At 33.7% G+C, this 27,247-nt stretch overlaps 2 protein-coding genes and 1 pseudogene across 3 annotated transcripts; all 3 read right to left on the reverse strand.

The window, feature by feature from the left end:
• Positions 1 to 4,672: 4,672 nt before the first annotated feature.
• Positions 4,673 to 7,764, reverse strand: LOC143556969 (protein SOSEKI 3-like; annotated as a pseudogene). Its single transcript, XR_013139479.1, has 5 exons — positions 7,191 to 7,764; positions 6,707 to 6,776; positions 6,490 to 6,605; positions 5,593 to 6,397; positions 4,673 to 5,035 (listed from the first exon to the last, which is right to left on the reverse strand). The product of XR_013139479.1 is annotated as a protein SOSEKI 3-like (transcript).
• A 5,785-nt stretch (positions 7,765 to 13,549) lies between these two features.
• LOC143556944 (uncharacterized) lies at positions 13,550 to 16,731 on the reverse strand. The gene is made up of 9 exons (XM_077046148.1): positions 16,421 to 16,731; positions 15,135 to 15,172; positions 14,928 to 15,036; positions 14,810 to 14,833; positions 14,643 to 14,711; positions 14,438 to 14,476; positions 14,119 to 14,185; positions 13,922 to 13,979; positions 13,550 to 13,826 (listed from the first exon to the last, which is right to left on the reverse strand). The coding sequence occupies exons 1-9, from the start codon at positions 16,604 to 16,606 to the stop codon at positions 13,550 to 13,552; spliced, it is 867 nt and encodes a 288-aa protein (XP_076902263.1). The 5' UTR covers positions 16,607 to 16,731.
• Positions 16,732 to 21,180: 4,449 nt separating this feature from the next.
• LOC143556945 (uncharacterized) lies at positions 21,181 to 26,499 on the reverse strand. Its single transcript, XM_077046149.1, has 12 exons — positions 26,326 to 26,499; positions 24,051 to 24,222; positions 23,895 to 23,957; positions 23,033 to 23,138; positions 22,844 to 22,948; positions 22,689 to 22,765; positions 22,475 to 22,604; positions 22,302 to 22,374; positions 22,020 to 22,211; positions 21,809 to 21,926; positions 21,503 to 21,727; positions 21,181 to 21,382 (listed from the first exon to the last, which is right to left on the reverse strand). Exons 1-12 carry the CDS (start codon positions 26,397 to 26,399, stop codon positions 21,329 to 21,331), a joined length of 1,389 nt encoding a protein of 462 aa, XP_076902264.1. The 5' UTR covers positions 26,400 to 26,499; the 3' UTR covers positions 21,181 to 21,328.
• Positions 26,500 to 27,247: the final 748 nt, after the last annotated feature.

The following is a 27,247-nucleotide window of genomic DNA, read 5'->3' on the forward strand; positions in this document are numbered from 1 at the left end:
AGGAGAGATTGAAAGATATAAGGCCAGACTTGTGGCTAAAGGTTTTAGTCAAAAAGAAGGTGTAGATTTTTTTGAGACTTTCACCTGTTGTGAAAATGGTTACTGTGAGATGTATTCTATCTCTAGCAGTTCAAAATACTTGGTCTATATATCAGTTAGATATAAACAATGCTTTCTTATATGGAGATTTACATGAGGATGTTTATATGGATTTACCAGAAGGTTATCATTCAAAAAATGATTCTAGGGTTTGTAAATTAAAAAAAATCTTTATATGGGTTAAAGCAAGCTCCTAGAATGTGGAATGAGAAACTTGTAAAGGTGTTACTTGAACTAGGATTTGTTCAAAGTACGTGTGATTATTCTATGTTTGTTTTGTCTAACAAATCTGTGTTTTTAGTTCTACTTGTGTATGTGGATGATATTGTGTTAACTGGTAATTCTCAATCTGAGATTTTGAAAGTTAAAGAATATCTAAAAACCAAGTTTTTGATTAAAGATCTTGGTGATCTAAAATATTTCCTTGGTATTGACGTAATTAAAAGTGATATGGGATTGTGTTTATCACAAAGGAAATATTGTTTGGACTTACTTGCAGAGTATGGCATGTTAGGATGCAAACCTGTAAGTAATCCAATTGAGCAACATTTCATTATTGCTAATATGAGGAAAAAAGGTGATATGTTAACAAATGTTACTGGTTATCAAAAACTTGTTGGTAAGTTAATATATTTGTCTCATACTAGACCTGATATTGCTTATGTTGTACATTATATAAGTCAATATATGCATAAACCTTACAAATCACACTTACAAATTGCTTTAAGGTTACTAAGGTACCTAAAAGGGGCACCTGGTAGAGGTATTCTTTTTAGCAAAAGTGATTCATTTGAGTTAAGTGCATACTCTGATTCTGAATGGGCCAAATGTTTGGAAACCAGAAAATCTGTTACAGGATTTTGTGTTTTCTTAGGAAATTCTTTAATTTCATGGAAAAGCAAAAAACAAGATACTGTGTCAAGGTCTTCTGCAGAGGCAGAATACAGAGCGATGTGTTCAGCTACATGTGAAATAATTTGGGTTAAAAATCTTTTGATTGAGCTTAAGGTAAATGTTTGTTTACCTGTAAGTTTGTTTTGTGACAGTACTGCTGCAATATCTATTGCAGCCAATCCTGTCTTCCATGACAGAACTAAACATTTTGAGTTGGATTTGTTCTTCTTAAGAGGGAAAATTGCTAGTGGTTGTATTAAAACTGTGAACATTCAGTCTAAGAATCAAGTGGCTGATGTGTTCACTAAAGGGTTGTTGATAAATGATCATGCTAAGATGTGCATGTTGCTTCATATGCATGATGTTTTCGGCTATTGAAATGAGGAGGGGTGTAGAAAATATTCATGGTAAAATGTTATTTTCTATTTCTTGCAATTCAATATTGTTTTCTAGTTATAATTTGTTTAGTAATTGTTTGTTATATCTTTAATGAGGTTCGGTTTATTGAGCTGGCTGAATCTGGTGGGCTGGAACTTTGGTGGGCTTGGAGCTTGTTGAGGTGGGCTGGAGCTTTGTTGGGCCTTGGGCCAGTCTTCTTATCACAACTGAGATATTAATTCTTATTTATCTCAGTTGAGTTGAAGATATATAAAAGGAGGTGTTAGAGTTTATTATCTAACACACACAATAACAACTTTTTCTTGATTTTGTTAATTCTCTCTCTGTAATCGATAGCGAGTGCTAGGGTTTTGGTTCATTGTTCTATGAACTGATAACTTGTTAGATAGATTTGAGAGTTGGTAATAAGGTCAATGTGTTGGTGATCTTTTGTGTTGAAGAATTGTTGTCTTCCGCTGTAAGATTCAAGATTGATTGATGAATAAAGATTTGTGTATTTCTGGTATCCATTGGTTTTAACACTCTCGTAAAGAATGTAGTGGTATTTCAAGTACAAATGAATATAATAACAGATGGGAACAGATTTGATGTTTTGCTAAACTAAGGTTAAATAACTAATTTTTTAACGATTAATAATAAAAATTTGGATTACGGTTTATACAACCACTTTAACAATTATAAGTAGATAGTAATAAAAATATGTCTTAATCTTAAAAACATAAACATTGTGAAGATCATATAATATTATTTTTCTTGTTGGTTTTGGTGGCAGAACCAGTATGACAATTTAAAGAACATTAGATGCACATGTTAATAAAGATATTGGCAAGTCAAAGAGGTCAACAAACCCTCTAGAGTTCAATTGTTCAAACTTTAGATCTGTAAATGGCTGATTTTGCTTTATTTAAGTTAGTTATAAGAGTAAATTGCGGTTTTCGTCTATGTGGTTGTTCAAATATGTAGTTTTAGTCCAATAGTTTTAAATTTGCAATTTTCGTCCATGTGGTTTCATTTCGCTTGCAATTAAACTCGATCTCACTAACCCCGTTAAGTCTGGTCGTCAAACCCATCATAATTCGCAAGCACCCTCACGTGAGGGGCTGGGTGTATTTAGAGGGAAAAGGACAAAACTACCCCTCACGTGAAGAGCACGCTGATGGGTTTAACGACCAGACTTAACGAGGTTAGTGGGGTCGGGTTTAATTGCAAGTGAAATGAAACCACAATGATGAAAATCGTAATATGAAACTATTGGACTAAAACCGCATATTTAGACAAACCACAAGGACAAAACCGCGGTTCACTCTAGTTATAATTATACACAACCATTTGATTTTTATTAAGTTTGGCTGCTTCCGGAAAAGGGTAGCCATGTACACCGTAAATAACAACATTAGAACAAAACTTTGTTTTTTGAGACTAGGAATCCTATGTGTTAACTTTCATAGTCAAAGACAAAACTTCATTGATAACACACAAACAAGTGTCATAATCATTGATGAATATTAAGACAAATGGGTGGTTTTAAAGGAATCATCAGAAACTTTTGCATAAACATTGCCTTCTCCACACTTAACTTTTGCATAAGCATTGCCTTCTCCTTCTCCGTACTTATGATAATACGATACAAAGAAGAAAGATGGCAAAATTTACGACACATGTCCTAGTTAGACAACATTATGATTGAAGGATGTAATCTTGATTTCACATATGAATGAGAGTTAATATGAACAACCCAAAAGTACAAGATAAGTCGAATAAATAGTTTAAAGATAACAGAAAATAAAGATTAGACAATTAAATAAATGGTTAATTTAATGATAGATGATAATTGTTGTGTGTTTGAGTATTATTAGGAATTAGAGTTGGACTAGATGAGTTATTACAAATTATCCGTGTTGTTTGTACTACTTGATCGAGTTAAGTTCAACGACAGACAAGTCACGTGCGGCGAAATTATTTACTCCTGGCCACGTGTCTCGCTCTAATTGGCTCCTATTTACTCTCAAAGAGGACTATGACTAAATTACCAACTCATGATCATGTGTCAACATTTAATTGGTTCATATCACAAATATAATAATCCATACTCCAGTACATGTGTAATTTAGAAAATCTATTTTCATGGTTTGAAAATATATTAGTCAACATTCATTTTGGTAATTTTGATGTTCACATGTGTTTTGAGTACTTCATGCTTCTAATGACATTAAAAGCTATTTTGGAATATGTGTTTTTCATTGTAATGTTCTGGAACTTTATCAATGTTTTTTTATAATACAACTTTGTTGTACTTATTGGGACTTAAACCATGGCTTTCGGATGTTTAAGAGATTATGTCTCTATCATTGGACCTAGGGCTGTAAACGAACCAAACGTTTAGTGAATAGTTTGTGAATCGTTTAACGAGAAGTTCATTTATGTTCGTTTAATAAATAAACGAACATGAACAAGAAATTTCGTTCGATTAGTTAAACAAACGAACATTAACAAAGCCCCTGTTCGTACAATTATGTTCGTGAACGTTCGGTAATATGTTCACGAACGTTCGTTCATGTTCATTTGTATACGTTGTTCAAGTTATTTATTTTATCTAAACATTTTTTATTCTTTAATTTAGTACCTCTAACATAAAATACGAAATTATATTCTCACATCGTTTTTGTTTTTTGTACCGTTCGCATTTCTTTTCTCATCATTCACATCGATCTCAATCTCTAGGCTCCGCCGATTTTATTTATGTTCGTTTGTGTTCGTGAACACATTCATTTCCTTAATGAACGAACAAGAATATAAAATCTCAATCGGTAAGCATTCATGAACCGTTCTTAAACACGTTATTTCCTTAACAAACTTAACTTTGTTAAGCAATAGATGCCAATCGAATCTAAAGATTGCTTTTAATAGTCGTAAAGTTAAAAAAAAAGCATAGTATAAAAAGGCAGACCTCATGATGACACCCCACCAATTAATAATTAAATTAGTCACCTTTTTTCTTGGAATATTTTGATTCTTTTTCTTTCAAATTTACAAACCCAATTTACCAAAATACCCACCAACAAATTCTAAGTAAGTTTATACCCGTTCGGTGGCCGGGTAGTTAACACCACCTAGCTTCCAGAGTGGATAATAACCCGAGCTCCTGAAGGAAGCCTGCTATTATAAAGAAAAAAAGGAAAAAAAATCAGAAAACATGAGCTAAATAAATTGTTTATTTTTTAGTTATAACATTTATTTTTTATTTTTTATAAAAAATTTATAAATGAAATTCAACGAAGCGTTTACATCAAGACAGAGGACTAACGGGCAACAATATTTTGAATTTGGAAATAAGATCATAACTTAACTTTCTTCGGTTTTGATCGCGTTTTCCTTTTCTTCCCTGAATGATTCTAACCGGCCCGAATGTTTTTTGGAAGAACACGGGCCGGTTATTCTTTTGCTACTGCAATTGGACGGGCACGGTGATGTGATTTGTGAACTTGGGCCCGATTCTGATGAGATACGCGGGCCCTCGTGAACTGGGGATCTCGTTGGTTCACTTTTTGAATGTTTACTTTGTGACGGTTTGAGTGATTTTGGTATACATTTTGTAAGTGTTGCGGGTTCCTCTTTATCTAAAACATGATTATCATCATTGGTCCTGCATTTCAAAATCACTTATATATTAAATGAGTTCAAGTAGGCTTGTAAACGAACCGACCGAACACGAAAAAATAAATGAACGGTTTTTTCTTGTTCGTGAAGAAAATGAGCATGCTAACGTTCGTTCCTTAACTGTATAAAGTATATACGAATGGTTCACAAAACAAACGAACATAACTGAACATAGACTGAATTGTAATGCACCTAAAAGATTAAATGAATATATACTAACGAACGCAAATAAATGAATGCAAATGAACAAACATAAACGATAAATGAAAAAGCGTAAGTGAGCATTCACGAACAAGACGTCTGTTCATGTTCGTGCATTTAACTGAATGAGCAAAAACTTTTGTTCATGTTCGTTTGTTTATCAAATAAACAAACTTCCAGCCAAACAGTTTCCTGGGCGTTCGTTCGTTTACAGGTAAGTTCAAGATAGTGATAAAAAGTGTGACAATAAGTGTCGTTTAAGTAAAGTGATTATTCCAAACACCCTGTAAATTAGTATGCTTTAATTTAATTAGAAACTTTATGATACAATAAAAAACAAACCTGTCAGCATTGAAGGAAGGTGATCTTTTTAAAGTTGCAGTGACTTCTTCCTTAAGTAATTTAGACTCCATTATACTCCCACTAAAGTAATCTTTATCTTCTAATCGCATACTCGTTTATCTTGAATTATCTGAATAATAATCAAACTCACCCAACATAACAGATGTTGAAAATAACGGTGATGGAAACTTTGAATCCGAAAATCTTGGTTTATAAGACGGGATTAGACCGAAACTATGATCTTTGACCGATATTGACCCGCAGGAAATCAGTTGCATTAGCATATCAGTAGCCTTGACCTTTGAGTTGACTGGTGTTTGACCGTGTTGTAGTCTTCAAAAACTGTTATACTTACTAGCATCAGCTTTGATTAACGACTCTAACGTCTCGGTTTTTCCCATAGATGAATATGTACTTGATGAACATGGAGGGGACGGATCCGGTTGAATTTTGGATGGCACGTCATCAGTTGAAACGCCTCGTGTGCAAGTTTCTTGACATTTACTGTCCTTTGTATTATTTTCTGTTTGCGTGGAAGCATCAGCAAGACTGTCGGTTTTGTAGATTTTGTATTCGTTTAAACTTAGACAACCGTTTGAAGGTGTACTTTTTCCATCTCTAGATTCTGGTGACACGTCAGATGAACCGGAAGGCCTAACGGGAGGTGACAGCTCATCATCTTGAGATGTTTTAGTGTCTCTTCCACTCATGCTTGTTGATGATGATGAGTCATCTTGACTTCTTGCAGATGGTGGTTCGGGTAGCTGTTTTAGGTTCTGTAAGTTTACATCCGGAGCAAAACGGCCTGCAAATACGTCAAGCGTAAAACTTTAACAAACTTTAAAACTTGTAAAACATCAAGACACTATTCATTCTTTTAAAGTTATACAAATGTACCTGAATTTGATTCTTCAACAAGCTCCGAGCCTTTGAGGACATATTCACTGCCGGTAGCAGGAAGAATTAGGTCGTCTTCACAAAGATCATGCCAAACAAACCCGTTCTTGTAGCTCCTGCAACATCAAGAAAAACAAGATCCACATTCATCAAGCTTTTGCAAACAGATATACAATAATGGTGATAAAAAAGGAATTACAAATTAAATGTAACCAACCTTTTGCACGACCATGAATACATTGAAGCCATACCACTTCCTCTAAGAATATTAAGCTTTTCGATCACATCTGCATTCATTGTTTTCAAAAATCAAATTTCACAGTGAACTATTTCATTAAAATTTAAATCACACAATGCTGGATTTGAAGAGTGTTGTCGAACTCGCTAGGCGCTAGACCACTAGTCGGTCGGTGAGGCACCAACTGGCGATTAAGGATTAATCAGGACTAATTGCATTGGAATCTTATATGTAAGTTTCAAAATTATATAATGTATTTATATAAACAAAGATTATATATAGCTTACAAAATAAGTATAATTTCAAATTCTTAAAAAGATTTTGACCGAAATTTGACCATTTTTATCCAAATTTGACCAACAATTTTAGGGGCTGACTAGGTAAAATTAAATCATGGCCCTCCGATCGGCGCCTAATCGCGATTTTTACAACACTGGATTTGACTGTAACATAATTACATTACCTCTCAAAAAAAGACCTTCTGATGAACTGAGAGGAACTTCAATAAAGTGAGGATGCTCAAGCTGCCGATTCTTACAGAGATAATAAACCACAGGCACCTTCCTGCTCTTTTGCTGCAGCACCGGCACCAGCTGCGATACCAACACCGGCTCCGGCTGCCGCTGCTGATACTTAGGAGACCTCTCCTTCCAAATTACAGCTCTCTCAGGACTCAACTGCTGGTGCTGGTGCCCATACTTTCTCACTCGTCCCTCCATCATACTCTAAATCTTCAAACCGCTCGATTAATCATTCAGTAAGCCATAACGCACTGCAAATTGTAAACAGATCTAACAGTGAGACAGCATGCATCCAATCAGAAACTAATTGATTCACAACATTGCAAATAAATCAGAGCAAGACATGAATAATGACAGATTCGAATAGTGGTGGAGTAAGTGAGTGAGTGAGTGAGTGAGGGAGTGAGCAATAATAATATATATTCAAAAGTGGAAGAATCTACACAATTATTATAGCTTTAACAACACTTTTAACTGTTTACATTTAGCACAAAAAAGCCAGTAAGCAGTATTACCGATTACACTAACAATTCGAGAAACCTAATTCTGCAAACTGCTCGATTAATTATAATTCAATAAACTATAATCCAGTGCAAATTGCTAACAAAAATTCAGCAAACTGTAAACAGATCTAACAGTGTCCTAGTTCCTAATGCTAACAGATAAATGCATTGAATTAGAAACCAAGTAATTCACATTAAATGTATCAAAACAGAATAATAATAATAATAATAATAATAATAATAACAGATTTGGTAGCAATAATATATTCAAAAGTGGAAGAATCTATTATCTAACAATAATGTAAGCTTTAACAACTCATTAACTGTTTACAGTTATCACAAAAAGAGGTAGTAAGCAGTATTACCGATTACGCTATCAATACGAGAAACCTAATTCTGCATTATTCAAACCGTAAACAGATCTAACAGTTCATAATATTAGGAGACGAATTGCATCCGAACAGAAACTAACTGATTCACATTAATCGTATCGAAACAGAACGTTAATTAAAGGTTTAACAACTATACACAAGTAATAATAATAATAATATATTAAAAATGGAAGAATGTAACAATAATTAAAGCATAAAAAGTGCGAGTGAGTGAGTATTACCGGTTACAGTTACTTGAATAATAATAATAATAATAATAATAATAGGTTTAACTGTTTAAGGAGGTGCACATGCAGCTGGTGTTGCATTTAGTGATGGTGATGAAGTAGGTGTTAACGATTGGAAGGTGAGAGTGATGGATCTGGTGAGTGAGAGGTACGTTTCAAAAAGTGGACAGAGGAGACGAGAAAGTGACAGTGGTGGTGGTGGTGGTGGTGGAGATGCGGTTAACTTTTTATAACTTTTGAGTTTTGATTGCGTGTGATGAAGACAAGGTGGAGCTTTCATGGCGATTGTTGGCGCCAATTTTGAGTTAATAAGGACGATATTATTATTATTATTATTATGGTTCTTATTAATTGGATTAATTTTGCGAAATTTTGGTATTGAAGAAAGTGAAATGAATGTGTTGAAAGAGAAGTGGAAGCATCTGGTTATATATTATGTGATGCTGTATCTAATAATCAATATCTGTATTGAATATATAAAATATGAGTGAGGGACCTTTTAAATTTTAAGAGATACCAAACTCAATGTTTTATATACAACACACAATACATTAAAAATATAAAAATTAAGGGTAATTAAGTCTTTTCATTCTTTTAAATATACTTATAATTTTGGTCACTCAACTTCACTACTTTTTTTGTAAATTTAGATAATAGTTACACATATGCCCCCTAATTCAAAACCAACTACCCCTCGACTTTTTAACGGCCATATCTTTTCACACGTTAATATTTTTCTTAAAATAACTACATTATAAAACGAGTATTTTATTCTCTTTAATTTGAGTATGGTATTGCTATAGTTTTTTAGTTTTAAAAAGTTAACATGATACGCGATTACCGTGTAGAACTGGTTACAGGTCGAGTCGGGTGAGCTTGGGTCATTTGTAAAAGTGGATTATGATCAGAATAAGTCGATACAAGAAAAATGGTTAATTTGGTTCGGGTTCGAGTAGATAAGGGCAATGTCAGACCGATGTCGAGTCAGAACGGGTTTACGGCCAAAACGGGTTGATTTACAAAAGTGATTTATTTGAAATTACTGTATATTTCGAGTTTGCTTCTTGATTTTCGCCACCGGTTACGCAGATGACGTTGTTTACATGTACCGGGGCCGATAAACGTGTGTTCAGCATCACGTAACGCACATAACCAAATCTTGGTAAGCGCTTAACATAGCGCCCTGCACCGGTAAATTACACTCGTGGTGTTGGCTAAGCATGTTTTAATGTCAGTAGCGTGCATTCCGGGCCGGTTACGCGTGTTCAATCTTCGATTACACGCAACTGGCTTTGCACGAGTTACGTGTCAAATTTCAGGCTACGTGCACACTGTCATCAGATGACGTATGTTCTGGCACATACTATATGTTCAATGTCGAGTTGCGTGCACACCCCGCTACATTGCGCGGGCACACAGCTGGTATTATTAAATGATAAGTTGTAAAGAATATTAATTTAGTTTGAGTGGTTACCGTTAATAAATGATTTGAGTTAGGTCTTTTACAAAGTTATATTATTTGATACTGTTTATACTTTATATTATTACAAATTATAAGTGGTATAGAAGATTAATTAAGTTATATTTGGTTTCTTTATTTATTTATTTTTATTCAAGTGACTTTCTGGCCCAATTGTATGAGAGTTATGGTTAAAGTTTGAAACTTTATGATCTCAAACTTGAAATATGATTCAAAGGACGGTTGACAACTCATTTCGGAAACTCACTAAGATATGTAAGGCAATTCCACGCATTCAAAAAAAGTTTATAAGTTTTTATCTGTAATTAATTGTTAAGACTAAGCATAGTGGGTGTCTTCAGCCTACAAAAACGCCCCAAAGTGCCCAGGAACACCGCCTCGAGGAGTGTTTCGGGTTGGGAGTGTTTCTTACAAAGTGTCTCCCCCATTATTCATCCAACCAATCAGGTTTTTTCCCGCATACGTCAACCATTTAAATCTTTTGTGTTTATTAAAAGTAGAAAAAAATAACATTAACCGAGTAATTATTAAAAAGGTTTCATCCACTACACTATTTTATTAAAAAAAACTCTATGGTGACTTAGCACCACAAGCTCAAACACCTCCTAATTATATCAATGCTCTCTTTTAAGTTACAATACTTCTAATAGACAATTAAGAAAAAAGTAAAAAAAAAAAAACTTCTAATACACTTTCAAAACTCAATGTTAAGTATTCAACAATCGTTTTCCATGGAAAAAATATAAAATGACAACTACACACATCTTATCTTATAAAGATAAAAGAAGCGAACATGTTTAACAATTGAGCTCATTTTTCTTCCATCAGCATTAAGCCAAAAACACATTGGTGAATTTAAGAGACGGAACATTCCTTATTAACAAAAAAAAACCGCTCATGTCTAACAGTCTAAGACTTATGTGGGATTGGTATAAGTGTTACAGAATATGACGAGTATGTTTGTTCTTCTCCGTCCCAACCCTGATCAATAGAGTCAACGACTATGTGTGTTCTTCTGCGTTTATTAAGTTCACAATGTAACACATATTCTTATTTTTATATAACACGGGTACTTACTTAAGGATCTAAGTTTATATATGCAAAATTTGACTTTCCAAACTATTTAATATTGTAATCTGCCATGATGGCTCAATCTTTTTTGTTACCTAGATCTGTTTATTGTTTGTTTAGTCTTTTGTTTTGTCGGTCTTTCAGCTGTGTTTTATTATCTATGTCTCTTATATTTTACTGGAAAAAAAATATAATAATAAAATAAAGAGCATTCCGTTGAAATGGTATTAAAACTGCCATGCCTTCCTTCCAACGTTGATGAATAACATCACAACAAATACAAAAAGAAATATTTTATTTTGTGACACAGTTCATGATTCCAAAGCATTATTTTAGTACGCATGCATAAGTTTCCATGCCACCAATTTCATTTATTAAATATATAATCATTAATCAGCAGTAAAGTTTTGATATGCAAGAGACTTATTAACAATAAAATGCCAAGAAAAAAATTATGTCAATTGATTAATTGAGTTATAGAAAGTGCCATATTAACAATAAAATTTGTAAAAGAACATAAGTGCAAGAGCATAACAAGTATGTATAATGGTTTTGAACTACACCTTTATTTTTCTAAATTTTACTTGTAAATTATTTGGACTTAAATAATGACCGTGGACAATGACAGCTCTTGTTGCGTTACTCAATATTCAATTGTTAAATAAATCGTGCGGTATATTCATCATTCATCATTATGCGTTATCTCAATGCTAAATCATCATCTTCTTCTATCTGAGGCATAACACATAACACATTCATGAGATGCTTAAACTAGTTTTATAATTGATTTTAGATCTCCGATGCCCGTCATTGAATTGTTCCATATTTTAAAATTACGGAAAATAAAGTCATAAATAAGAAAAAATATATTTAGTGACGAGAAAAACAACTGGGGGAAAATCACGTTTAAAAACATAGCGTAAAAACAAACCCGAAAAGCATCTATGACACAATGCAAAAAGACATTGTATAAAAGCAAATATAATTTGATGAAAATAATCTATCCAATGATATAAGACATAGTACTTGTGACACCATATATATCATAAAAACAAAAACATAAAACAAACACAATTATTAACATGTTCTTGTTAAAGTACAACATGACACCAATCTGGTGTTACCAATCACCTTGCATAAAAACAAACATAACTTGACTAAAATAAACTATCCTGTTAACATACATAAAAACATAGTACTGGTGAGACACCATACACAAAAACACATAATAAAAACAAAAACATTAACAAACACAACTATTTATTTATTTATTTTTTTGTTAAACTACAACATGATGCTCCAATTTGATGTCACCACTTACCATGCATATAAAAAATAGCATAAAAACGAGCATAATTATAATAAATGTTCTTAACATGAAAAATGAGTACCGGTATCACGTGTTCATAATATAAATACGCGTGAAATGCTGTTACAATATAATGTTGCATTTGTTCTTGTCAATGAATGGTGTTAAGCAAGTGCAAAATGTCATTTTACCCGTTACTTGACTCACCGATTTTGTTATCTTTCTAATCACTTCAAGTATCTTATGTTTGTCTTGAGGTAGTAGGAATGACAATGGAGCGTGCATTAGTAAGTAATCCCTGAACCATTCCTGGCCCAATACCCGTTGAGTAACATATATGGCCATATATTTCTTACTCTTTTAACTTTTCGATAATTTTATTACCCGAAAGAAATTATTATATAATACATTTAACAACTTTGGTGCCGCCAAGTGGCCTAATACATTTAACAACTTTGGTGCCGCCAAGTGGCGATTAGGCCACTTGGCGGCACAATATTGGTCGTTGTCATTTTATTTTTTTATAATTCCGATACCGTAAAGAATATAGGAGAAACCGAGCGAATTGCATAGTCTCACAACCTCAACGCCCAGGACTTAGCGGCACCGTATTATCCACGCCCGAGTTTATCAACCGACGCCACCTCATTGGCCCACCTCGATTTTTATATTTTTTTCCGTTTTTTAGCTCCGGTACTATAACAAAAGTAAACGAAACCGACCGAACTCGTGTCGAGTTACCGCCTCAATGTCCGGAACCGACAACTCTTGGGCTTTAACACCACTCGGGTTTCCAGACCAAATAAACGTCAAACAGTTTATTTGTTTACATGTTAATCTTTTTATATGTTACTTTGACGATTTTTTTTGGGTTTTAATGCTCAGGTTTTACCAACAATGTCTATACCGTAACGAGTGTAACTGATAATGTCCAAATTCACGTCGATTCACCGTCTATGTTTGCGCCGGGTAAAAACTAGTTAGAAATATAAGAAAGAAAGAAATGTTTACGAGTATGGCTCTGGTAAACAGGTATGTATGCTTCAAGTAATAGGGCCGGACATCACCTAATTCGCTAATATCATACCCAAATACCCGTAGCAAATGTTTCGAGCTCGCCTATCGGGCTTGGTTTCATTTGTTATCCCCGTACCCGAATCTAATTTCTAACTTTCTAACGTTATACCGCAAACATTTGATTTTTCATTTAACACAGTTTGAAACATCTTAAACATTATGCTTGTTTCATAACATTACATAAACCAGTACACACAAACTAGGCAACTTCAAATTACAAACGTATTATTATTAATTTATTATTATTCTGGTCTTCTCATTTTGATATTAAGAGGAACTTCCTTGTAAGACTGTACTTTCTCAGCAGCTCTTCGTGACGGTCTACCAAACGACATTCTTTGCGAATATTGAGGTTCGGGTTGCATTTTTGAACCGCATTTGTCATTTTGTTCAACACTCACTTTTGAAGTTGTACCGCAATCTTCAACTATTTTAATAAGATCTTTAATCTCAAACAAGTTCTCGTCCGGTTCATGTTCTTGTGACATAAACCTAGCCGACTGCCTTCTCACACGCGGCCTGTATGTGACACAAGCTTGTACATTAGCATATTATAAGGTGCAAAAAATATAAACAAAGCAAATATGTCGCATAAATAATAATATTATGCTAACCTTTTGTTTTCAACTAGTTCTTTCTCAGAAGCTTCAACTGTAGTCAACTGGCTGATTGCTGCAAACACCATGTTATACACAATTAAACACAATCTAGTAATTACTTAATAATAATAATAATAATAATAATAATAATAAAAATAAAAACTAAGTTATAACAATGATATATTATAAGTTTAATATTATGTAGCACTTACATCGACTTCTTCCTGGACGTATACGCCTACTTGCATTTTGTTGGCTGGTAAGCGCGTTTTCATCATCCTTCATCCACCGTAACAGAAAAGATAAAAAACGATATTAGTTTCGGTTCAACAGAGAAAAAGAAAGAACAAGAGTTAACTACACAAATGAAATTTGTGGTTTTCATTTTTGTAACACTAACAACGGTTAAAAAGTACGTTAAGTTAGTGTTAATCTTTTCAAAATGACCAAAATACCCTTGAACTTAGATCCAAAGCCAAACCATTTGTGTAATTAACTCTAAAAGTAACAGGATATAATAAAGCAAACCACCTTAGATTCACATTTTCGGTCGTGCATCTCACGCTTCACCTGAAAATCAAAAGTACGCTATTAAACATTTAAAAAAATCATGCTTTAAAGGGTACGAAAATAATGAGTCAACTTGGGTCAACTCAAGTTATACAACGGGTCAAAATGAGTCAGCTCGGATATAATGATCAAATGTATAATAATGTTATAGTGAAAAAAGTGTTACCTGCAGCTCCGAACTCATGGCTTTCAACAAAGCGTCTTTGCAAGCAAGTTGATGCTCTAATTCTTTTAGCTGTTATAAACAAATAAACAAATAATAATAATAATATATAAGATACACAAAAGTTGATTTATGCAATTATTATAAATTGGTCATTTAGAACATCATACCTTCTTTTTGCCTAAATTAAGCTCCTGCAAATAAAACGTTACAACACATTAATATCAACATTTATGTAAAAGATTGATGCTTTTGAGTTATAAAAATTTAAAATCAATGTGTACCGACCGCCATCATATGATTGTTTGATTGAGCAAGGCTCCAATTCTGCGACTGCATTTTCTGAAGAACGATTCGCATCTTTTGAAGCTCGACTCCATTCATCTCTATGACTTTGCTGTTATAAAAAAATACAAACTTTTATTTATAAATTCCATTTTTTGATTGCAAATATGCTACTAATCTGCTATTAGGTTGGATTGCAGAGCAACTTACTTTTTCTCTGTGATGAGCTTCATCAGCCCTGCATTTTCCTGCACGGTTTGATCAACAAACAAACATAATCAGGTAAAGTTTGTAGGAAACTGACTCAACTCGAATTCGAGTTAATGAAAAAAGTATAGTAAAAAAAATCACGAAACTAATAAAGTACTGGATGATCAAGCCCTAGGTTGGTAACTTCAACAATTAAATTTTTAAATGAATTTATAAGCTCATATACTTGATATTTTATTCAAAAATCGAAAAAAAGGCAGCTTTATTGCAAAAGCCCAATAAAATGAACTTATTAGCTCATATACAGTTATACTTAACATTTTATTCAAAAACCGAAATCTTTCGGTTCAAATTTCGAGTTTTTCGACTTTGTACCTCCATCAAATTAACTATTGTGTAATAAAAAAACCCAAAAAGTTAGATTGAAAGAACTAAAACTTGAAATGATTGTTATTAACTTTTATAGATACACAAAACCATGAATAAATGTATAAAGTAACTAAACCTATTTAGGAGACTAAATTAACCCTAACTAATATAAAATCCCTAAGATCAAAATATCCAAACGATCAAATATCCAAATTGCAAAATCGATAATATTAATTAGTCAAGTTATCATGGCTATTAACATCAAATATTAAAAAAGATAGCAATTTTATTGAAAAGGCACAATAAGATGAATTTGGCAGCTCATATACTTCACATTTTATACAAAAGTCTAAATCTTTCGTTTCAAATTTCAAGTCTTTCAAGTCTTTCATGTCGAATTCGAATGATAAACACCCCTGATCCCTGAAAGAACTAAAGCTTGAAATGATTGTTAACAACCTCTAATTATACACAAAACCATGACTAAATGTGAACAATAAATAAAACCTATTTTAGGAGACTAACTTAGCCCAAAATAATATAAAATCCCTTACTAATCTGATACCGACTATTTTCGGTTATTCAAATCAAATATAACACTGTTCTTGTAAATTTGTGTTCGTGAAACATGTTCATTTCCTTAATGAACGAACATGAACAACAACAAGAAATTTCCGTTCGGTTAGATGTTCATGAACCGTTCACTAGTCCGATAAAGGCTTAGCAGACGAACATGAACAACGCCTAGTTCCGTACAATTACAGCCCTAACGGCATAACTAAATCTAAAAGTAACTAAGCCGGTTTAGGAGACTAAGTTAACTCTAAATAATATTCAAAAACCCTACAAATTCATACTAATATGATACTAATACAGTCAAATCAAAAATATAAAAAAATTAAAAATAAAAACTTTACCTTTAAAAGATGATCAATGTGTTCTTTATCCACAGAAGACAAAACCGAACAAGCAATCGGAAGAACTTGATCAAACAACGGCTGGGATTTGTGACGTGGGTCACAATTAGTAATATCCGAAAACCGCTTTCGTATCGACTTCCCGAAAGCCGATCTTTTAAACAGTTTTTCCTCTCGCATTGCCATTACCAGTTCAAGATTCTTGGAATTAAGGTTTGGTGTGAACAAATTGAAGAAACCCAGATCAGAAATTGGATTTTTTGAAGAACCCGGATCTTGATTCGGGTTTTTAGGGCTTTGGTTTTGATTATTGGTAATGGGTTTGTATTGTAATGAGTGGAAAGTGGTGGAGTTTAAAGAGGTTTGGACAGGTAACGGTCATCCGAGGCTAAATCTTGTGTTCTTTATTTTATGTCCGAGCCTAGTTTGAAAAGTTTTAAGTAGAACAATGAGTAGAGGTGCACAACAAAACAGAAACCCGGAATCGGACCCGAAATAAAAACCCGGAACCAGTTTTTTTAATACCCGGGTTTTTAATACCCGTACCCGACCCTACCCGTAGGATACGGATAGGGTATGCATTTCGGTACTAAAACCCGAACCTGAACCCGAACCGGACCCGATTTATACCCGGTAATACCCGAAAACCCGAACAGGTTCCATACCCGGAACCGGGTTTTTCCAATACACGAAATCGGTTATTTCAAATACCTGATGCATACCTGAAAAACACCCCTAAAAAGTGCAAACTTTTATAAAAATCCAATATATACCCGGAAAAAAGCCCGAAAAACAAAAAAAAAAACGGTTTTTTCAATACCCGAAAATAGGGTATTCAAATACCCGGTTCTATACCCGAACCGAACCCGATGCATAGGGTATGGTTTTTAGAGACAATACCCAGACCCGAACCCGGGTATTTGAAAAAGCCTATTTGTGCACCTCTAACTATGAGCGGTTTAATTACATTTGGGAACCTCGTAAAAGAATTCATTTCGTTCTTGTGGTTTGTGTGACAATCGTCAATTTCAGGTTAACTCCGTTAACGCAACTCCGTCAATTCAAACTTAAGATCATTGAATCTATAACGCACACTTCATTACATTTAAACTAGGGTTTAAATGACGCTTAACACTTACTACATGTGTAGTCTTTCGGGAGTTGCACCGAAACGCAAACGAGTTGACGCAAACGATTGATGAATAAACGAAAAACGTCAAAACAGTAATTATGTGATAATTATGTGTTAGCTTTATGTGTTATGTGATAACATGGTTGTAAACGTTAACTCAAGACGTAAACTAGTTATTTAAGTTAGAAAAACAACAATTGAAAGTGGAGGGGCCAAAGTGTAACATAGTATTCTATAAATACTATGTTATAATAAACCCTAACTATTATTCTTCTTTCCCCAAGTTCCGATCGCAAACCCCACCCCCTTGCTCCTTGGCTGCCGTCGACTTTCACACACATATACACCATCAAATCAAGTGTTTGATTGAAGAATTAGGTGCTAGGAAGGTATAATTGATTATTCTATACATCCTTACTACTTGATTTTGATGTTTGTTGGGTTAATTACAAACCCTAGCAGCCGATTTTGTGTGTGTGTATAACTAATATGATTGTTGTTGATTGAATGATGATTTGATAACTAGAATTTATATTGTTACACGTTAATCGTTGTGTCTTTGATTTGAGTTCAAACAAAAACCCTAATCATGTATGTAATGTGTAATTGATGTGCATGGATGGTGTTTATGGAGTCTATAGTGTTATATGAATGCATGATAGTTCATAGATAGTTAATATGTTGAGTTTGGATGCAAACAGTTTCTGGACAGAATGTGTATTTGATGTTTAAGTGACTGTAACGAAGTGTAAACGTGAAAATTGGTTGAGATTATTGGTACTACAGTAAACTAGGTTGAGTCTAGTTTCTATAGAATATAAACTTGTAATTTTTGGACATGTAGAAGTTAACTTTTATGATTTTACAAAAACGTTGTGCAAAGCTGAGCTGTTAGATCTGTTGTTAGGTTGTTTTGTAAATGTTATATATCATGAACTAAGAGACCAATTGGGTTGGTTCTACTTCTGGAAGTTGACTTATTGAGTTAGGAACCTAACCCAAGTGGTCTTGCATTTATTGGATTTTTCGTTTAACGGGAATTGCAAATAACATTTTGTTGCGCATGAATTTGACTGTTATGAGTTTGCTGTAATGATTTGATGATTGTGAGAAAACTATGTGGAATAAAAATATAATAAAATATGTTCTGGAAACCTAAGACATATATGCTTCTGTGATGATTTTTGGTAAATTAATTGAGATGCTATGATCAGTGGAATAGTACAATCTTTTAAGTAGAATTTCTGTCTCGGTGAAACTAGCTGCTGAGTTTTGTGAAAACGCATGAAACATGATACTTGCTATATAATTGTTATGTTTTGACCAAATTACCCTTGCGGGGAATAATTGCTAATTGATTGTCATAATTTGACCAAAATGCCCTTACGGGGAGTAATTGCTAGTGATGTGCTTTATGAATACATGACACGTATATGATTGCTTACACATGTAATGTATCACAAATACATTTGTTAAAGTCACACACGATTCACAAACGAAACACGAAACATGTTATGTGCATAGGTAATATGTGCCGGGTCTAGAGACTCGATAATATTCCGACACTTAGAAAAATCTCTTTATTGTTTTAGAACGCTAGAGAGAGTTTTTCTGTGACGCGCATCTTGGTGATTTAATTTGGGAATTTCTTCGCAAACAGTGAGTTTCACTTTCCCCTTTTAAACTGTTTTAAACGCTTTTCACTTGGGGGAGATAACATACTCCGAAACGCATTTGAGATTTTGTTAATATAGATTATATATCACTTGTAAAGACTAAGTGGCAAACGCAATAACAAAAGTCCTTCATAACATCGAACCGGTTAATATTTGGAATAGCGAGTCATTGTTGAGTAGTACTACTGGGTTTGACAAACCCCACCCAACGCTAAACTCGACTGGAGGTCGAGCGGGTGTAATCTTGGCTAAACACATACCATGTTCTGGATGACCTGGTGGCAAGGAAAATTGATAAACAGTCAGCTTCGGTGTCGAACACTTAGTAATACTTGCTTTATAGGCTAGCTACCTATAGATATATAATTGACATAACACTATCTGGTAACGCAAAACGCTGTAACGCTTAACGCAAAACGCTGTAACGCAAAACGCTTAACGCAACACACTGAACGCAAACGCTGATCGCTTTACTTTTATTTAAACTTGTGAACTCACCAACCTTGTGTTGACACTTTTAGTATGTTATTCTCAGGTAGCCGAGGCGGGCGCGCGGTTTAGGAACATGCATTGCTTGAAAACGCTTTTGTTATGCAAACTTATTTTTAACGGTTATCATTGGTTTTAAGTCGTCCTGCGTGACGCAACTTTTGGTTAAAGGTTTTTACGCTTCCGCATTTAATTACTCGTAAACGTTTTCATGGTTTTGAAACTTTATTTTATGGTTTGATTATAACTGATGATTCCGATCCTGTTAGTTCACACCCTCTGACGGTAAAACTCCGTTAGTGGATTTTGAGGGTGTGACAGTTTGTTTAAATTTGTTGTTTCCGTTTATGAAGTTTCATTTTCGTTGCAATTTTCGTCCATCTCGTTAGAGTAAATTACGGTTTCCGTCCATTTGGTTTGTCCAAATCTACGGTTTTAGTCTAATAGTTTTAAATTTGTGAATTTCGTTTCTGTGGTTTCATTTTTACTTGCAATTAAACTCAATCCCACTAACCCTGTTAAGTCTGGTCATTAAATCCATCAGTGTGCCATTCACGTGAGGGATAGTTTTGTCCAAATTTTTCCCAAATAAACTCCATTCCTAATTAGTAAGCCCTCTCACGTGAGGGGCTGGGGTGTATTTTTTTATTTGGGGGGGGAGAGAAGAAAAATGTCCCTCACATGAATGACACGGTAATGGATTTAACGACCACAGTTAACCGAGTTATTGGGGTCGGGCTTAATTGCAAGTAAAATGAAACCACCGGGACGAAATCGCAAATTTGAAACTATTTGATTAAAAACTGTAGGTTTAGACAAGCCATAAGAACGAAAACCGCAGTTTACTTATCTCATTAATATATTTTGGACTGAGAGAACAAATTTTAACATACTAAAAGGATGAAAATTGCAACGAAAATGTAACTTTAAAGACAAAAATAGCAAATTTTAAACTTTTGGACTAAAAAAACAAATTTAAACAAACCACATGGACGAAAACCGCAGTAATAAAGGTGTAATTGTTTATAAAAATAAAGATCTTTGAAACGTTTATCATCCTAGGTATATATTGAAGTATAAAACTTATGTTTATGAAAAGTTCATCACCCTCAATGGATCGGTTACCTTAAGATTGTTCGGATTTAACGATGATGTTATAGTGTAATAAGAAAATAATGTTTAAGTAACAAGCATGAGAAAGTGTGTCTTGCACTCGATACTTTTGGTTTCCTTGCGCGTGAGACTGTAAAGCTATTTAGAGGAGTCTAATGAGTCATGAATCAAAATTTATGAATGTAAATTTTAAAAGACTTAGTATTGCTATCTAGAAAGGGCTAGCGGCGCAATTTTTGCCGGTTTGCCTACTATTTCTATGTAAACACTTCTCTAAAATGGAAAAGATTTATAGATCAATAACCAATAAATGATCATGCACTATAAGGAAAAACAAAATGCATGTCTTACTGACTTGTTAACATTAATAAAAATATAAAACATGCACCATTCCCAAATAATGTTTACATGCAAATACCCTTACAAGATTAAACAGTCCATTTGAACTTAAACCACTTTTAATAGATTAAACCCATAGCCAAATTATCATAACCGAAACTACAACAATCTACCATTCGCGCCTTGCAGAAGATAAGAAGCTTTACTCCTAACCTGCATAATTGTCCAAAATTTTTAAATAAATTAAAGTACATTATATCTTTATCAAACGTCACGAAAATAATAACTTTAACAAAAAAAAATAATTTTTAAAGAAATGGAGTTATGCAGTACCTTTGAAGCGTGAGACCTCGAGTCTGTAATATTAATCTGACAAGAACAGTTTCGAAGAAACAACCGCCACATTTCGTTTAATAACTCGTTGTCTTCCAATAACGGGCTGTATAGAAACCAGTTTTCAGTTAACACCAAATAAAGGTAGATTTTGTAAAGATCACAACTTTTTTCTTTCAAATTGATTACGGTCAGTTGCCTTACGACCCCTTCTTCATCTTCAACCTAACGAAGGGCAAAAACGTAAATATAACATACACCGTAAAAAGTTATTTTATCAAATATATTTTAAAAAAAAATATGTACCTTATCAAAACAATCAACAAGAATATGAAACGCGATTGCGCTTCTTAGAAGCTTGGTGCGCCCGTGAACCGCTGCAATACAGTCAACAGCCCGCAGGCAATTCATGTCTTTCGGGACCCTGTTTTTAAATACACGAAACATTAGTTCAAGAAAATATTATGAATAATAAATTATTAATTAACCACAAAGAAACTGTAATGTTGTTGAATACCTTGAAGCGACGGTTTTTGCCACGTTTACGCAACTAACGCTCCATTCGTCATCCGTGAAGAAATTAACTAACGCAAGCATGCATTCGTTTAAATCTATGGATAAACCCAAAAGTTGTCGGTCCAACAAAAGACAGATTATAATAACTATCAGCTCTTCTGCTTCTGAAGCGGTGAAAGTACAATGAATATCCCTACAATAAAAAGCATAAAAATATTTAAAAAAATGAGCAAAAATATTATCTTTAAACGTTTAAAAATCGGTATGTGTCGTTTGTACTAACCTAGATTGGCTATAAGCAGCTACATAATTAGTCCATTCTCTAATGTTTTGAGGCGCCTCAATGCTTTCAGAATCTGAAAATAATATGGTATTAAAAAATCCCGCATACATGTAATATACTAATATTCCCGTAATGACTTATAAAAGTTACTCCGTATATGATAATATTACCACCTGCAGAAACCATTTCGGTGTCCGAAGAATCAGTATTAGGTGAAGGCAATAAGAAACCATAACGTTCAAGCGTGTTTTTGAGTTCTGAATAGCTCGGTAGCCAGTCGATCCTTATAGACGGCGATCCATCCTGATTAAGCAGGACAACATCATATAAAAACTACAATAATATAATTAAGAAAAAAAATATTTGATGAATGTATATCACGTAAACCTCATTTTTCAGTAATAATATAGCACACCAAAAGTCAACCGCAGCACTTGCGAGCGCTCCCTTCGATGAGTATAACACTGTCGATCCGAATAATATAAAAAATCAAAATATAATCCAATATAATGTAACCAAGAATTATCAGATGATCAACATACTTAAGTGAAAGGTCCATTTGGCTATCAATTTTTCTACTTCACCGAGTTTAGTAACCAAGTTTAATAGCCAGCCATTAGTCAACAAACCTTCAAAGAACGTTTCTCCTGCAATAATATTTACTAAAATTTTAATAATAACTCATATAAATAATACTGCACAAAGTTATAAAATTATATACATACACTGACCTGATTCGGTACTAAGTTCGACCAATGAATTCACTTCATGGTTAACACCAGAACGAAAAAGCGAGCAACTTGAAAGCTCGCTAAATTCAAACAACGGAAACGGTTTCTGTAAATTGCACAAGAAACCAACTATGTTTAGGGTTGTCACTTTTACCCGAAACCTAAAATCCAACCCGAAAAAACTCATACCCGAACCCGAGAAAAGACTAACCCGAGCCCGAACCGAAGTAATTCGGGTTGGGTCTCGGGTTTGATTTATAAGATTTGGGTCAACCCGAAAAACCTGAATAAACTTTTAGTTTTGAAATTAAATATATTTTATGTATAATAGGCTAAGTCTTAGCCGCTAAAGTTATCAGAATCTTGCTTAAATCGACTGTTGTTATTCTTACTATAATGGATCGATTGCTTATTATTAATTTATGTTTTCTGTTTATTACTAATACCAACCGTAATCAAACAACCAAATCACGCCCGATTGTATACGATTATAGTTCGGTTTAGTTTTACTCTTCTTTTGAATTGTTTTGTAAGTTAGGTTAGTTTATTATTTGATTATCTGTGTTATGAGCAAAGAAGACTATATTGTTTTAATTTTAGCACCGTAGTTTTAAAAAAAATTTGGTTTTGTGTTTTTTTTTTCTAAAAATTCTCGAAACCCGAAATAACCCGAACCCGAAAAACCCGTGAGAGATTTGGGTTGGGTTTCGGGTCAAGATTTAAAACTTTGAAACCCGAAGAACCCGACCCGAAAAACCCGAAACCCGAAGAACCCCCCTAACTATGTTATAATTTGTGTTTAAAAACAAAGGCTGCATAAATGTATTAACAAATGGTTGGTTAAAGTGTATTAAATATGAACCTGTTTCCGAAAAACTTGAAGGCCCCAATGGGACACGTCTTCTTCATCGCCTAGTTGAGTTATCTACAATATTAAGCTCGTTAAGTTACATAACTATGACTGATATAAATGAAAACACGACAATATGTTATGTATCATAGAGTTCAAGATATGTGCCTTTTCGTGACATTCGTTGACGTATTTAGACAATTTAGCAACACGACCGTCCTCTTCATCATCCGAGTTGCAAGTCTTTTTAGTCTTGGCCAGTTTATGTTCCCTCTCGAGCTTTTTATTCTGCTGCTTGTAGTGATCCACTAATAAGTCATCAATATCGAAGATTTTTTTCCTGCATATCACATAATAAACGCGTGTGTTAAATGAAAAAATGATATGTACTGTTGTTTTAAGATGGTTTAAATCCATTCGTAATTGAAAGCAGAATAATAATTCAATTAACGCAGTCAAACTTAAGGGTGGCAATTGTGACCCGTTGGGTTGTATTAAAATGTATATAATGGGTCAAACTAAAAAAATAATTTGATTGAAACGGGTCAAAACGGGTTGACATTTCTCAAGATTTTTTTTATTTTTTAATTTTATTTTCTTTTCTTTTATGTGGATCGAGAAAAACGGAGGAAACTTTTTAGTGTTTTTACTTTTTTTAGTTTTTGATTTATATTTCGAGTTATAATTTTTTAATTATTTTTTTTAATTTTTTAACGAGGGGTTTTTGAAATGGGTCAAAATGGGTTGAGATTTCAAATACCCCTCATTGAAATATTAAAAAAAAAACTAATTAAAAAATTATAACTTGAAATATAATCAAAAACTAAAAAAAGTAAAAGCACTAAAAAGTTTCCTCCGTTTTTCTCGTTCCATAAAAAAACAAAAAAAAAATACTCGAGAAATGCAACCCGTTTTGTATCTACTCTTCACTTCCAACAATCTTATTTTATTAGTTCTAAGTTCTAACCGCTCATTCAATTATTCACGTTCGTTTATTCTAATCTCGAGCTAAATACATAAACCCAAGTTTGTTACTTGGGAATGAGAGAGAAATACACAAAGAGAATTAAAATAAAACAAATTACAAAATACGTGTAATACGAATCAAAGTAATTACTTATTTAAACTATTACTAAGTCACTAGCTATTACTCATATTCGTAAATTGTAAATGACCATAAAATGCGTCAACCCGAACACAACACGAATTTTAATAGGTTCGACACGACACGAATAAGTATATGAATCAGGTTAGGGTTAAATTATTCAACATGCTAGACCGCCAACCCGACACGATTTACACTAACCTTTTAACAGTAAGAATATAAGACTCAAAACCTTAGCAATCCAACTTCTCAAACAAAAGCCAAAAATTCAACAAATAAAAGAGTAATCAGATTACAAGCTATAATTTCAACATTCAAAATATCAACAAAACAAAGGATTAACGTTACTTTCGTTTTTAGGTGATAACAGGTGACATGGCGAGTAATTCATCCTACTCGAAATCAATTAATTATTTTTGTTTTGAACGACAAATCAATTAATTATTAACTAACAAAAATACTTGAGCTCAAATTCATTATATTTGGCCAACTTATTTTTTTGATCCAAAATTTTCAAGCCCAAATGGGAAAACCAAAAAAAACCCGATCAAACTCAAACCAAAAACCGAAATCGAACCCAAACAAAAAAAAAAACGAACCCAAACCAAAAACTCAAAAAATCAAAACTGAAACCAAACAAGAACCGAAAACCGAAACCGAAATGTAGGGGTGTACACAAAACCAAAAAAACGAACTGAAACCGATAAAACCAAAAAAACCAAACCGAATAAGAAACCGACGGTTCAACATTGAACTTTAGCAAAAACCAAAATATTGGCTTTGGTTTGGTTTTGTATTTTGTTAAGAACCAAAAAAAACAAACCGAATTGGACACCGACGGTTCGGTTTTGAACTTTAGCAAAAACCAAAATATTGGTTTTGGTTCGGTTTGGTATTTTGTTAAGAACCGAAAAAACCGAACTGAACCGAAAAAAAAACCGCATCCAAAACCAAACTGAACCCAAAAACCAAAATCAAACGATTTTAAAAATCATAAAACCGAAAGCTTGGTTTTTGGTTCGATTTTAGTCAGTAACCGCACCACGCACACCCCTACCGAAATGTTTGCAAAAGCTCAAAAACCAACATTCCGGTTCCACCCCAAAACGGAACCGAACCAAACCAAAAACTTAAAAAAACCAAACTGACACTAGAAATAAGCAGAAGTCAAAATACAACAAGCAGATCAAGCAAATCTTATAAATTATCAATTCATGTGAGTTCATACCAGCTAAATCAACACAAATAAAACAACAATCAGATTACAAACTATAACTTCAACATTCAAAATAATAATAATAATAATAATAATAACAAAATTAAGAGAATTAACATTACTTTCGTTTCCGGGCATTAACAGGTGACGTGGCGAGTAATTCATCCGATTCGAAATCAAACGGGTCGTCTTCCATGGGTTTTAAAACTGTTGTTTAATTATTATACAAGAAAATTGTGTTTATAATTAATTATATATATATATATATTATTATTTGGATGAAATTGAAACCCTTATCGCGCCAAAATTGGGAAATAATAAGAAGAAGAAGAACCCTATTTGTTTTATGTTGTGGGTGGATCCGACCCGAACTATTGGACCCGGATTGTCAAGTGAATGACTTTTGGTGTGTGTGTGGTTATTGGGCTTTTAGTTGTTGGTCTAGTTAGTAGAGTTATACAAATCGGGTTTTTCAAGTATCCGGTTTTGGGTATGAATATGGATTCGGATATGATTGGGTATTGAAAAATTGAATGTTGGTAATACCTGGGTCGGGCTGGGTCTGGGTATTGCCTCTAAAAACCATACCTTATGCATCGGGTTTGGGTCGGGTATAGAACTATGTATTCTAAAACCAGGTATTTGAATACCTTATTTTCAAGTATTGAAAACAAACCCTATTTTCGGGGTTTTTTCGAGTTTTTCCCCGGGTATTTATTGGATTTTTTAAGGAACTGCAATTTTTCGAAGTATTTTCGGGTATTTTTCAGGTTTTTTTGGGGAATTTGAAAAATCCGGTTTCAAGTATTGAAAAAACTCGGTTCCGGTTTTGGGTATTATCGGGTATAAATCGGGTCCGGTTCTGGGTACGAGTTTTGGTACTGAAATGAATACTATATACGTACCATACGGGTAGGGTCGGGTACGGGTTCACGTATTAAAACCCAGGTATAAAAGAAACTAGTTCCGGGTATTTTTTCGAGTACGATTCCGGGTTCGGGTGTTTTGTGCAACTCTACCGGTGTATAATTATTGTCATTTTGT

The sequence above is a fragment of the Bidens hawaiensis genome, unplaced genomic scaffold (assembly GCF_021521415.1).
Source record: "Bidens hawaiensis isolate Kalapana, Puna unplaced genomic scaffold, B.hawaiensis_p1.1 tig00018764_1, whole genome shotgun sequence".
NCBI classification, from domain to species: Eukaryota; Viridiplantae; Streptophyta; class Magnoliopsida; order Asterales; family Asteraceae; genus Bidens; species Bidens hawaiensis.